The following is a 14,823-nucleotide window of genomic DNA, read 5'->3' on the forward strand; positions in this document are numbered from 1 at the left end:
TAGTTGTGTCCAAGCCCACGGCAGGGAGTTTGGAACTATATCATCTTTAATGTCTCTTGCAACCCAGATCGTTCTGAGAATTGTATGATTCTATGATATTTTTAAAAAAAGTTGTTTTGAACCTAGTTATATTTCTTTTTTTTATTATGAAGAAAAATCTTGTTGAATGTATCAGCTCTTTATAACTGACCCGTAAGGATTTTGTAGAAGAACCAGCTATAGTGTGTGATTGTATTTACTATTTGTTTTCTAGATTTTCTAAGATTTAACAAATGTGTTTGATGGTATTGAACACAGTTCTTTTTACTTATAACTCCCTAATGAACTTTTTGTATTAGCTAGACAATCTGAATTCTTTAAGTTCTAATGAATAACCATTTTGAAGTGGGCTAGACTGACCTCTGAAGAGCCTTCTAAGAATGCTAATGTGACAAAGCTTTCATTTTTGAGAATGGACAGGACTTCAATCTTTTCTTGCTTATGAAGGTAGACGCAGAGTAACACAATTTCACGTGTCTAATTCCCTGAATTTATTGATATTCAGAAAGTAATATAACACATTTTGTGTGCAACCATTAGAAATAAAAAAAAATTATCTTCATCTGGGGGTTTAAGGTTGACTCGGTTTATTCACAAGCTTTTCCTAATTCCTAGAGCAGTTAGTCTTGCCTTTCAGAAAGCATAAAGGTATCAAAAAGGTCAAGAGGTGAGCTGTAAAATCATCTGGAAGAAAGAAAACTATTTTGGAGATAGTTATGCAGTAAGTCAAGTATATTTACAAAATATGAGACCTTTTCAAAGTACTGTATATCTTCGGTCTCTGAGGAGGATTACTGTTATCCTTCTCAGATTAATAAGTGCTGGGAAATAATCACTTGATAAGAAAGAATGTGTACAAGGGAAATATTGTGCAGCTCGTATTACCCTTTATAGCATATATCTGATGATTTCCAGGTGACTACTCTCTATTAATGTCATAGCAATGTATGGTAAACTGAAATTTTTCTGAGCTTTGTTCATTTGAAAACTGGGGTGAATGTTCCAGGTTTCAGTTGTTTACCAGCATTTTGTGGAATTATGATTTCTGATGCTAACTGACTGCTGGCTTGCTTTTCTCCTGAAGAAATTTACTTTAAATACATCAGTCTGAAGTCTTCAGGTATTTGGAGTGAGTGATGCATCCATAGTTTCATAGGCCCTAGAAGACTTTATGGGACCTTTAAGAGCAAAAGGCCTTGAGCTCACAAAATTTCTTTTCAGACAGGAGTTGGTTTGAAGTTACTGGAAAAAATACTGTTAAAACTTGAGCACGTCAGAAAAAACTTAAGGTTGCTACTGCATTATTAGCATAGCTGGTATGCTCTTCTTTTGGCCTGATGTTTGGCAAGATGTTTGTAGTTTTAGCATAGCTTGTGCTGAAGATCAATTTAGCAACAATAGCTCTGAGTTAAAAGTGCTTTGTGTCATTTATTGGGTAGGTTGGCTTGATGAGCTGTGCAAGGACCAGCTCTTGGCTGATACATAAGGTTTTGATCAGCTTTGTTCAATAGTTCATTGCTTAAGGAAACTAAATGTAGTAGAGGATGTTATGTTTATTACAAGAATAAAATAGCAGGAGGAGTTTGTTTTTTGTTTAAATATAAATGTTAAACACACTTGAAATTTCAAATACAGTGTTAGTAGTTTGAAGAAGTCAGTGGTTTTCTGATCGTATGTTGCTTTTCAAGCAATCCTGCAGAGGCAAGTACAATCACATTCAAAGGAATACCTTCTGTTATAGGAGGTCCTCTGCAGTCTGGAGCAATCATATAGAAGAATAGAAGGGAGGGGAGATGGCTGGTTTTAACTAGGATGCATTTTGTTCTTGAGAGAAACTTTCAAGTACTGTGGGACTTAAAGCAGCTTTTACAACTTACTTGGACTGGTGGATGCTCTTTTCAAAGAGCAGCTTTCAATGACCAAAAAGACAAATGTGTATTCCAGATTTTTAGAGGATGAGCATGTGAATAGAGTTTATCAAAGGTTCCACATTAAGTGTTGTAGTAACACAAGGAGGTTTATCTTCTTGATTGAGGAATGGCCTGCCTCAGATTCAGATTGGGTTAAAATATTGCATGTTTGTAATTGGCATGAAATAAGTGATACCTGCTGTACAGATTAAAATTTTAAATAAGGCTTGCAGGATTTGTCTTGTTGGAGTGGAGCTTTGTCAGTTTAAGAAGAAATGTTTACGTCTCAAGTAACAAAGTAAACGTGACCCAGGAGATTTCATGTCCTCTGTTCCCTATTTTAAGGAATATTCTCAGGTAGGTTAGCAGGCAGCTGGTACCATAATTTCTTTAGTTTGAGGTTTCCAAATTCTTTGGAACTTGTGGTTACTATGTGAGGTTCCTTGAGTTCTGCATGTACTTGAGGCAACACGTGCTCTGCAGGTTGACCACGAGATGGCGATGCTACAAAAGGGTTTATTTCAGTGTAACATTGTATTTAGCTGCAGTGTGACACCTTCAGAATGAGGGGGTTTGGATTTAACAGTTCCTTTATTAAGTAGCTCCAATCAAGTGAAATCTGCCACATGTATGATATAACACCAAGTATTTTTCCAAACTGGAGTGGAAGCTGGAGTTTTCTATCAAGGAATAAAGCTTTGAATAACAGATTATTACAAGGCTATAGAATAATGGGTCCTGGTGTAATAAGACAAAAAAAAAAAAAAGAGTAATCTTCATTTAAAGCAATTTGTGCATGGAAGGGAAAACATATTTATGATGCAATGTGGCAATTCAGTATTTAAGTGTAGATCCTGACTGGGGCTTCCATATATTTTAGTATTATGCTTGTGTATTATATGTTGATATTTTGGGCTATCGTTTCACTGGTAATACAGAAGCTCCGAAGAAAACTTGTAATGATTTGTAAAAAATAGGAAGCTAGGTCTACTGATTGAGAAAAGTTTCTGCAGTTCTCTTTTGCTTTAATGAAATCTTCTTTGCTGATCTGTCTCTGGAGATTTTCACCATAGCACCAATCTTCAAAGGGTGTGAAGAAAATGTCTGCACTTGGCCTGTTCCTTCCACGGATAGCAGACACGGACAGCTGAACAGAAGTGTCTTAGTTGGAACATGGTACCAGCTTTATTAGTCTGGTAAGGGATCTAAAGTTGCTTATTCATGCTATAGTAGAAAATTTCTATCACTGACTGAGTAGTACATCTGTAAGGAACTAAAGGCATTCCACTGGTTGAATTTTTGGGATCTCTAGAATAGCTTTTTGCAATCATCAGTGGAGTAACAGAACAGTCCAGGACTTGTGAAAAATAGGTTGGAGGTGCTGGTGGGAAGTATGTTAATCCTAACTTATATAATTGTGGACTCTTGTCCCTATCTCATGTAATGCTCTTGACCGCTTTCCTGTTCTCACGTGTTCCCAGGGATGGTCATCTCTGTCCAAGGGATGCTGGGAACAGACAGTGCTGAGCAGATCAGGCAGAGCATTGATTGGCCTCTTTCACTGCTGGCTGCCTGTTTGATCTCTGCACAGACCTGTCACTATGCTGAGTGCTGTTATTTTCTGCTGGAGCTCTTGTGCTTCAGGTAATGCAGTAAAAATCCCCATTTCTCCATACCAACAATCTTTTAAAAGATTCAATGAATAAAAACTATGACTTCATAATATGGCATTAAATGCAATACCTGTGAACATTAAAATTATTAAATGCAATACCTGTGAAAATTAAATTTCCTACCTGTGAACAGTGAAATATTTCAAACCAAGGTGAAATACTGCTTCCCATTGAAAAGAAGGTGTAAGTTTTACCCCCAGATCTTAACTACAGGAATCCTTTTGCCCAAGTGAAGCATCCAGTGAATGCCTCTGAAGCAGCAGCTGTGCCCCATGTCAGTGCCCCTGTGCTTTATCTGTGTTCACCTTGTAGTGCCAAATCTGGGAGAAATTAAACTTAGAATAAAAGCAGTAAAACAGAGTTTACCTTCTTTGACTCTATGAATCTCTGTTGCAACCTGGGATGGTATATGAAGAAGGGAAGGATTACTCTTGTTTTAATTTTTAATAGAGTGATTTTTAGTTATAACTTGTTTATTTATAGTTGTATGTTTAATTGTAGAATTTAAAATTTCTTGAAGTGTAGTTCGCAAAGGCGAAGGGGGAAGTTGTTGTGGTTTTGCCCACCAGCCCATCCTTGGGGCTGAGGATGGTTTTGTCCAGGTAATTTCCAGATAAAAAGGCCAATCAAAAGTCCAGTGACGCCTTTGCTAATTACATCTTCAAGAAAACGGAAGAGAAGGTTTGTTGGTGCAGTTGGAATTAGGGGCAGCAGCCATGTAGGGGAGAGGAGTAGCAGGTCCGAGCAGGGCCAGACTCCCTCTTCCCCCGACTTGGGCCGGGGTGGGGGGAGCAGGTGTAGCACTAAGTCCTCCCTTCTCTCTTGTAAGAGAGTGAAGAAAAAAATAGTTTAAAAGACAAACTGCTTGGACAGAAACCGCTGTGGAAAAATTCCAGTGAAGAGATAAGGGACCTCCAAGGTCAAAACTAGCAGCCGGAGGAGAGAGAAGAAAAGTTTGAAGGGGGGAGAGCTGCTTCTTCCCCCTTTTGCTCTCTCTCTTCAGCAGGGAAAAGACTGAAAAGTAAACCCTGCTACTTGTAAAAGTTTGTTGGAGTAAGGAGACCCCCCATGCGGCTGATAGAGGAGTCTGTGGATGTACCAAAAAGAACCGAGACTTCATGAGAAGGACTGAAGTGAGGGAGAGTCCTGGTGGAGATTTGTGACCCTGAGGGAAACCTGTGCTGGAGCAGTGACGACTCAGGTGGGATACTGGGATCCGTGTGTGTGTGGATCCATACTGCTGTTGAAGATTTTGTGACCCTGAGAAATCTCATGCTGGAGCGAGACGGCCCATGTGAGATGTTGGAATCCGTGCGTGTGTGGATCTGTGCTAGACCCATGCCGAGAAGTCTATCAAGGACTGTTCTCCCATGGGGAGGGACCTCCATAGGGAAACAGGGGTGAACTCTTAAGCCATTATCCCCTGTAACCCTGTGGAAGAAGATCCATAGTAAGCAAGTGTCCCCTTGCAAGCCTATGGAAGGAAGACCCTTCGGGACCTGGGTAACTTCCCAGCCTTCAGTCTTAGCCCAGGAGGGGGGTAAGCCCAGCCCTGGAAGCCAACACAGAGCAAGAAAGAGAGAGAAAAAGTTCCAGCTGCAACGAGAATACTGCTACTACTGAAGATCTGTTACTAAAAAGAGAGAGCTGAAACTCTGAAAATAGAGAATGAGACTACTTCTTCTCCTTGGACTAGTATAAAAAGGAAAGAAGTATTTCTATAAATATATAGCACTTCAACTTGAGTAGAAATTGTTGTAGATATAGTTCTTTAGTTTTTAATGTATTAATAATTTTTGTTTTACTAGTAATAAATGTTTATACTATTTTCCCCATATCCTGTCTCTCTTTTGTCTGCAAAAACCTTCTCTCAACTAGTAGTAATTGTGTGGGGGGTGAAAAGCAAATTAACCCAGAGCAAAACCACGACAACTCTATGCTTACATGATGAGAGAGGCAGTGGATTAGTTGGGCGTTGACCTAATGCTGTGATCATGTTCCTGTTGGATGAGAAGTGTGTCCCTTAGCCTTACCTTTCCTCTTGCTTAGGAGCAGAGGCTTGTGTTTCTGTGCCCCATATCCTGTCCTCAGTGTAGTGAACACATCGTTTCAAAAAAGCTTGTCACAGTGTGTCTGTCAGTGGTATCCAAACCTTCTCCAAACAGATTTTGTAATCCCGTTGCAGCAGTCCAGCTGACCACATGCACTGTAGTTTTTTCCTCTGTGAATAAATGTCTTGTTCTCAGTGTATCCCTGTTTTTTTCACATTTAGTCATCTTTGCAGAAGTATTTTCAGGACCTAGTGGTATTTAAGCTTAATGGTTTTACATTAACCCTGATTTGAAACTGCTTATCTATTAGTTCTGCAGTGCTGTATAACAGTCTGCTTATCCTGTAGTATCACAGGAATGAAATGTGGCAAGGTGGTATTTGTTCTTAAAGTAGATTCCAGAAGGGAGAGGAGAAATGGGAAATTGCTCTCATTTCTGTACTGGCAAAACACAGTGAAACTGTTTTAAAGTGCAGAGTTGATGAATGTGAGAAGAAATTAGAGATGAGAAAGCAATGAATGCATTGTAAAGAGAATTTCTGCTGCATAAATTCCTTAAAGGGTGTGCATGAGGGTCGTTTTGTTGATGTAGGTTTCTAGTTTTCTTAGGTGCACACAATAGACTTCCCCAAAAATTTTTACGGAGAAACTTAAGCACTCACAAAATAAGAAAAAAATAATTTTGGGATTTAATTGTTCAAAAACCCCCAAACCAACAAAAACACCGCACCAAAACCAAACCACCAACAAAAGCAAAGTAAAAATTAAGAAGGAAGGTTGGCAGTTATGATGGGTGGAGATTACCAGAAGGATCTTGGAAGAACTTGTGTTCTCATTGTATCATCATGGAGGAATGAGAGCTCAGGGTTATAACAGATCAATGGAATAACGATCTCAGTACTCAATTTACAGTCAAAAAGGCAAATGGAATGCAAGGAATATCTAGAGAAGCAAATAGGAATAAAACTACATTATCTTATCACTCCAGAAATCTGTACTATTTGTTATCTTGATTAAGAAGGCAAATTTAGAAATGGCTCATAGAAGACCAAGTGGTCATAAGCAAAGGGCAGCTACCGTACAATGAAGGATGAACTGGTCTGACCCCTCAGCTTTGAAAAGAGCTGAGTCAGGAGGTACCAATAAAACTACAACCAATAACACTGAGTCTCTAAAATTATGGAACTAACTAGGGAGTGGTTATTTCAGAAATTAAAATTTATATTCAGAAATATAAATTAGCAGATGATAGTTGTTCTTATAACCCATAAACAAATTATCTGCAGTCAGCCCCTGACTTTTAGAATGATCTTTCACATATTGATAGTTTTTTTGGTTTCTGACTACACCGATAAAGGTATTCCAGCATACATTACTTGTCTATTCTGCCCTGTTTCTTCAGGTGCAAACAAGCACCTTTATTTAGTTCCTTCCCGTTAATCTGTATGGAAAGAGCTGTTATACAAATGTGCATATTCACCCATGCTTCATTCAAAGCAGGACAATTTCCTTTCCACTTAAACCTGAATCTTGTGCTGATAAGTTTAATAGGTTCTTTTTTTTTTATTTCCTGGAGTGTCTTCCCTGCAATCCCCTCTGTTTCCCTCAAGAGCTTCTTCAGAAGTCTTCTAGAGCTTCTGGAGCTTCTGTTAAAATAGCCTTCTCTGTTCATTAGGAGAGTTTTTCTGCTCTGAGAAAGATCAGTGGTCCTTATGATTTGAACTGTGCAGGGTCAAAGTCAGCCAACAGTCAAAATAATTTTAACTTCCTCTTTGCCCCTGGTACATTTTTTTGTCCTGTTTCAGTCTGAGCGGGTAGGTGAGATTACCTTTGAGATGAAGCTACTGTTACCATTTAGAGATTAAAGATCAGTTGATATGTAATTTGGAAAATGGGTTATGATTGTGGGAAGATTGCAATCTGTTATTTTTTTCTAAATTGAGAACTTCGTAAAGCTTTGCCACCTTCATCAGAAAGGCAATGCTTCTGGTGTCAGGAACATACCTCAAATACTGGGAATTATAAAGAAAAGCTTGAATGTACCCTCAGACATACCCATTTTTAGATTGGTATCGTATTTTGGTGGTCACACTTGAGAAGAGTTGTTATGCAGTCTTTAATTAAAATGCATTGCCCGAGTTCTTGATAGGTTACTACTTTTAAACTTCTTGTAATTGAAGAATGTGCAAATATATGCAAAGGTGTCAGTTTGTGTCTTATAGTAAGAAGCAGTTGACCAAATCTGCCCCTTCCTCCATATGGATCTGCTCAACAAATTCTTGTTAAGAGAGACAAGAAAGAAAAGCTGTAACAGATGGGCTGTGGATTAATCCAAACATTAGAACAACCTAAGATACAGTAATCAACATCAAGTCTTCTTAATAACTGGTTATACTGGTTTTGCCTGAGATTTTCCCTGAGCTCTCGGTGCAGTTGGGTTCATTGCGATGACTGAAGCAAACCTGAGGGAACTTGCATTAAACACAAGATGTTTTTATCAGTCTGGTGTGCTAAAAAGATGGGCAGGAGATTCATGGACAGGGTGCGGAAGACCAGGCAGTTTAATCTGCACAGATTGGTAGGTTGTCTGAGTATGAATAATAAGGTAATAATATTTTATAATAAATATTTATACTAAAATGTATTGTTGTAGAATAATCATGCTGATGTGATTCCTTATAAGTTAGTTTCAGCAGTAAAATATGTCCTTTTTGTTGACTGTGTGAATCATACTTGATCAAGAACTATCCTTCAGTTCTGTCTCAACTAAAAGCTAAGATAGCTTTTCTAATGTATCTTACCAAAAAGGGTTGTCAATTCTTTTCCACAGTATTTGAGTCCTGAACTCCTGGGGTTTGGATTATAGTATTGCAAGTGCTTGTTAATGAGACTTAAATTTGGTATGCCAGTGCAAGTTTATTAAACCTAGGATTCTGAAAAACATAAGAAATAAACATGAGCTTGTGTCTACATTTTCAGCGTTGGTTTTGTTCCCATGACTGGAGAGTTAAATTTGAGTATTTAAACTGAGTTCTGTACATTTCTTTTGTCTCTTATATTTTGGGTAAAAACCTAAATGGTACTGAAAATAAGTCCCTGCCATTTTTAAGGTGATTCTTGAGTTTTCTCTGTTAGGTCCATCAGTTTATTCCTTCATTTTCTGCGCTTATTTTAGCTGACATTCTGTTTAGCTGGATTGTAGTAAAACTAAAATAAGACACTTTTCAAGTGCTTCAAGGGAGTTGTTGGTTTTTGCTTAGAAAGGGTAATTGAGATATAACTGCTGTTTCTGTTTCCAAATAGTATTTGTTACTGTGCCTTTTTAATTCGTAGGTATGTATTCTACTTGCAAAGTTATGTCCAGGAACTTTTATCTTAGAGATTAAAATCTGGCATTATGTCATGTTTTAGCTTGTCCCAGCAAGCTAATAGTATGATTCATTTAGATACAAAGCTAGAGGAATTCTGGTCCAAGTATTTGATGCTGATTTTTACATGTAGTAACCACTGTAATTACTCTATCTTGTTAATTGGCCAGAGAACAAATAATGTTACTTTGCAGGCACTAGAAATGCAGGTGAATCTTGCTGTAAATTTATTAAGTTGTACAAAGGTACATGTACTAATGTAGAAATCTTTATTATGTGATGTTTTGTTTTGGGGCGGGATTCTTCATGTGTTTGATCCCCTCCCCCCCTTCCAAATCTTCAAATTCCCAATTCCTGCCTTGCAGGAAACAAATTTCTTCCTTGCAGGAATTGAGGTTTTTGTTTGTTTTGTTTTGGCATGTGGCATTTTTTTGTTTGCTTTATCTTACTTTTATCACCATCAGTTCAATATCCAATATATGAAAAAGAGATGATGGAAGCTCTCTGCTCCTTTTAGGACTTCCTGAGGTTCTGTGATGAACCTTCTTGTTGTACCTCTTGACTCTGGAGGTAGTCACTCACAGATGCAAATTCCAGCTGCCATATCTGGATTGATGAATCTCTTTTTTCTGGATATTTCCTTTTCTGTTCTAATAGAACTTTCTCCAGTTTTTCCTTGTAGATGTTTGACCCTCTGTTGAAATGCTCTTTGACTGATATGAGCCCTTGTTTTAACTATCTCCTTTTAAAAATGTTTTTTCCCAACTGTACAAGTGACCATTCCTCCAATCTGGACTCCTTTGCGTTATCCTGATAGTGTGCCACCTCTAGAGCTATGCCTTGCCTTTATCTTCAGGTTACTCTGTAAAATGTAAAAATCAGGGTTTGTCTCATCCCCACAGTACAGGCTCCTTCTACAAATAACTGCAACTGTATCTGCTTAGGTGTCAGCAAATCTTGCTCGATATCATTCCCATCCATATGGAGTGTAGGTGACACAGATTGCTGTCTTGCATCACCAGCAGGATTGCATAACCTCTTCCCTAAGTACTTTTCTGAATTTCTATCTCCATTGAAATTAAAGCATCATCGCCTCATTTTCAGGAAGTTTTTTTGTGCAATAAGATGCTTTCCTGAAGTGCTGATTTCAAAAATCTCTTTTGTCAGTGATGCCATAGTTGATCATTGGCTGGGTGGGAATCATCCTTGAAAGAAACTACCTTAAAACACAGCAAGACTCTCCTGTTGTTGATAAAATAGCAAGGAAAATATGTACTTGGTACATCGCTTGTCCATTTATTGTAGTACTTCTTTTCAGAATTTTAAACAATACTCTTCCATGTGACTCTGTTTGGAACCTATGGAGAAAAAGAGAAATGAGTTTTTTTGAAGTTTTTTTTGAAGTTTTTTCTTGTGCTCTAAGGTATTTAATAAAATGTAAAGCAGTGTTGACATTCAAGGCCATAGTAGAAAAAGATAAAGTATTTTCACCTTGACTCTATAAAAAGACTTGGAACTCAAAGCATGTAATTTCTAGCTTGTTCCCAACATCTTCAATCATAGCCAAGGATTAATCAATTTCTCCAGTAATAAATTCATGGCATTTTTCTGACTAGGTATTTTCTTTGTGTCTGGAAAAAAGTAGGGCTTAAGTGGGGCTGCAGTCTTCTTGTGAAAAGAATTTTCATTATAAAAAGCTTGTCCATTTGAGAGGATTGTTGTATCAACTGTGTCTCAGGCATTTCTTTACCTCCATTATCTGTCTTACGTTCATAGCTTTGAGGACACTGCACAAGTCAGACTGAGTTTCATATGACTTGCACTGATAAGCCATTGTATTTTATAAATATTAATAAAGTCTGTCTGGAAGGTGTGCTCAGAATATTGGCATGTGGTTTGTTATTGAGCTCTACTAGTGACTAGAAGTAAATGGTGCATTGATCTTACTATGCCAGATTTCAGTTAATGTACTTATTATTTCTGCTTGTAATATAAGCTCTCAGGAAAAAAACTGTTACACAGAATAGGGCAGCTGTCAGTAAGAATTTGTTAAGCAGAAGATTATATTGCACCCCAAAAAGCATATGGAGAAATTTGGTAATCTGCACTAAAATGCATATCATGAGACAGAATTTCGTGGTTGTAAGTTGAGGCAGCATTTTAAGGAATTTTTCTGCCTTTGTTCGTCACACAGAGAGTTTGCTGCTTTTTTAAAATGTTTGCCCTGGTGCAGTGATTATGACCATAGAAATAAGCCACAAATAGTTTTGATAACTTTGTGTTGGCTCTCCAGAGATGAGCTTGTACTGAAAACCTTGACACCTCACCGATTTCATTAGTCATCTCTCTGATGTGAGCCTGAGGATTTTTTTAAATAGTTGGCTGTAAAAATTTGAATAGTGAGTTTTGTAAGGTAACTTGAATTCCATATAATCGTTTAGATAATTATTTTGAATTCTTTTTTACTGTGAAGAGAACAGAGAAAATGCCCACCTCTAACAGTAGTACTTGTCATGTGCATGAGAAATCAAAATAGTCTTACTCAAAAGTCATTACTGAATAGTAAGAATTTTTCATTTTTTAAATGCTCTCGTACTTTTGAGAAATAATGTTGGGTCTCAATAAATACATATATTTATTGTTTTCATAATAGTAGTCAGAGAAATTTGGAAATAGGGGTTACAAACAAGACACCTTGTTATTTACAGAGTAAGAACAACTGAGTGTGCACTTGCAGTGTTTTATCTTAGTCTCTCTAATCTTCATGCTGATTAAAAAACCCCAAACCACAGCTGAACAACCTCACTAGACGTCATTTGATACCCAACACAAAATGATTGTGATTCCCTCCCTCTGTAGTTATTTTATGCGCTAAAGAAGGGGGAAAACCAAGAAGAAACCAGTGAACAGTAGGTTCTTAAATACTTGCTTTGAATATGGTGTTAAAGTCTTTTGCTCTGGGGAATGTTTTCAGTAAGGCAGAATCAGTGAACAAGTTCAGTTACGCTGTGTGCTCCCTGTTTTGTTTGCTTCAGGTTCATAATTTATGCAAGCAAGGAAGTGAAAAGATGCTATTGGATCTTTCTACAGGCAGTGATTGAAACTTGGTTATTTTCGATCCCTGCTTTCTCCACCCCGTAGCTGTTATCATCCACCACCATCCTCATAGCTGTGAATGTGGAACGTTGTACAGTACCTGCTACCCAGTTTCCCTTAAAGGTCTGTTGTCAGCTAGGAAGAGAAAGCAAGGTTTTCATCCTATGGGTTCTGAAAAGGAAAAATAAGGAAAACCTTTGCTTGCCTTTTTTCTTATTTTTATTTTTTCTCCAAATTGCTCAGGATTATACTCATTATTGTAATCACAGGTAGAGAGGGAATGTAAAGGGTGGAAAGCCTTGGAAGAAAAATACCATCAGCCAGCAAGAATTTTGTTTTCCTGGTTAGTAAACGATGCTGCTGTAATTCTATCTGTATTTTTTTTTTTTTTTTGTGCTCATTCACCACTCAGCAGCTGGTAGGGAATTAAGACTGCCTGGCAACCACCTGCAGAGCTGCAGAGATGAATTACATTTTCGGAAATAACACACTCCTCTATTCTCGTGCCAGTCGAGGCAACACTGGCTCAAGCCACAGCTCTGTAGGCCCCAAACAGAAGCAGTGGGCAAAGAAAGGCTCAACAGATGAGTTACGGAACGAGCCTTCCCGGTGGCAGCAGATAGTGGCATTTTTCACTCGGAGACATGGGTTTATTGACTGCATTTCTGTTGCTGCCAGCTCCACCCAGGTAATGTGCCACTTGTTAAAGTGATTGTGTCTGCATGTTTTCTGCTTACTTGCTAGTCAGAAATGGCAATTATTTATATATGCATGCTTTCAAATAATCCCTTATTTATGAATGGTGTTTTCTGTCTGCTTTCATTTTCATATCTTACAGGGCTCTGTATAATTTCTAGCATTAAAGCATGAAAATGGAAATGCAAAATGAGATCTGATTTTTAGTTATTTTGCAAGTGATGAACCTCCAGCAACTTTAAATATGGGATATTTTAATGAAATGGTGAAATATTAAAAAATGTACTTTGCATTCTTCTGCTTGGCTCTGGAGGGGAATAGCGTAGTTAAAGAATATCAATTTATAGCCCTAGTAAGTTGTCAAATCAAATAAGGAATATGTATTTAATGGTTAAGAAATTGTATTTAAAGGATTAAATAATTAAAAACCTTAACTCTGGGTAGCATATCAAATTATAGTCTGTAACAGCTTTCTAGGTTTTTTGGCTGCTAATAATCCATAAATGAGATGAGGGAATGCCTTCCTTACAGACAGAGTGTACATTTAATAATGCAGCCTGTAAGAAAAACAGGGCATTTTTCAGCTTCACTGCTCTAAGTGATGCTTATATTAATCATTGAAAGCCAGGTGAAAACAAGCAAACTAAGTCTTAAATGTGTGGCGTTGAGTTCTTAAGGTTGATACTGAGAGGAGTTAAAACTTATTTGCATTAGAAAATAAACGTATCTCTGGATAACATGACAAAGAAAGATCTATGGAACAATGCTGATATGTCAGTATTGTGTAAAAGCATGAGATTAGATTTGTTTGGCTTACTGTCAAGTGAAATTCATCATTAGTCAGGATGTCATTTCACCTGAAATACTATAGAAACTTGTAAAAAAAGGAAAAAAATTTTAAAAAAGGAAAAATTTGTTATCCTCACACACTGTAATTTTGTTAGGTTAATTTGTATCTGTTGCTAGTTGTTCCAAAGATGATAAACTGGTACTTCCTCTGAAGTCTGTTTATTGTTACCTGTTTTTTGCTTATTAATTTGGAGTAAACAATGAAGAGGAGAGTGTAGACTGGAATTTTCACTTTCTTATTGCAAATGTACATGATGTGGAAGAGAGATCCTGTACTTTCTCTAATGGGTCGTTATAAAACTGAAGTGATGCATTAGGTAGACATAATAGCTTTTAAGTACTGCTAATTTTTTTAGTCAAATATACAGGATTAGCCTTTTGAATAAATATTATAGTTGCTCTTATTTGTTTAATGCTTGAAGAAGTAATGTTAGAATGCTTGGAACTTGCAGTTAGACTGACTAGTCAGGCCTAGAAATTTGCTGATAAATAAAATATAGAATAGTCTCTGCTTTGAGAGAAGGTTGGGCCGGATAAAGATCCTGAGATCCCTTCAAAATGAAGCTGTGATTCTGTAAATATCCCAGTGTTTGTTCTGTTTTTCTGCTATGAAAAAGATTGCTTACCTCTGTAAAAGCCTGGCAAATGTTTTCACAGCTCTGACAGTTCTTCTGTGAAAGAGAACGGCTTATACATGTTCATGGCCAGAAGGAGGGGAAAAAACATAAAATATTTTGAAGTGGTTGTTAAAAAAAAACATTAATGAGCACATTCAGAAGTAATGCACTGAAAACATAAGAGCTTATTTAAGCTACTTCCTCTGGAAAGATGCTGTACTGTGCTCATACCTTATCCTCCCATTGCAGCTGTTTTAGCTTCAGGGAGAGAAAAAGACATTTGGAGATTGTTAGTCAGTTTTGGTTTTCAGCTCTTGTTAGTTTGTGTTCTCTGTTGTAATATTCTGAAAATTTTTGATGTCTTTTATTTGTTCATGTAAGAAACATCCCCATAATTTGAACATAATCACTTCTGCAGAGTCCAAATAAATAATTAGATGTGAGATACTTCTTTAATCTGGTCTGTTGAAATTCTACTTGTGATCATGGGCTTTATTTGCTTATTGTTGTGACATCATGGTTTTT

At 37.3% G+C, this 14,823-nt stretch overlaps 1 protein-coding gene across 31 annotated transcripts in view; it reads left to right on the forward strand.

Annotated features, from left to right (window-relative positions):
• The window catches only part of DLG1 (discs large MAGUK scaffold protein 1), a 148,944-nt gene that overhangs the window by 52,243 nt on the left and 81,878 nt on the right, over positions 1-14,823 (forward strand). For 2 of the 31 annotated variants that reach the window (XM_027884052.1, XM_027884047.1), the window contains exon 1: positions 12,211-12,824. The exons of 26 other annotated variants lie outside the window; for them this stretch is intronic. In XM_027884052.1, coding sequence (XP_027739853.1) covers positions 12,600-12,824 — 225 coding nt within the window. In that variant the 5' untranslated portion in view covers positions 12,211-12,599. Of the gene's footprint in view, positions 1-12,209; positions 12,825-14,823 lie in introns of those variants that run through there. 3 more of the 31 variants (XM_027884050.1, XM_027884048.1, XM_027884049.1) reach the window with 3 other exon arrangements.

This window comes from Empidonax traillii, unplaced genomic scaffold, assembly GCF_003031625.1.
Source record: "Empidonax traillii isolate 1590-97213 ecotype Southwest subspecies unplaced genomic scaffold, ASM303162v1 scaffold138:size3245559, whole genome shotgun sequence".
NCBI lineage: Eukaryota > Metazoa > Chordata > Aves > Passeriformes > Tyrannidae > Empidonax > Empidonax traillii.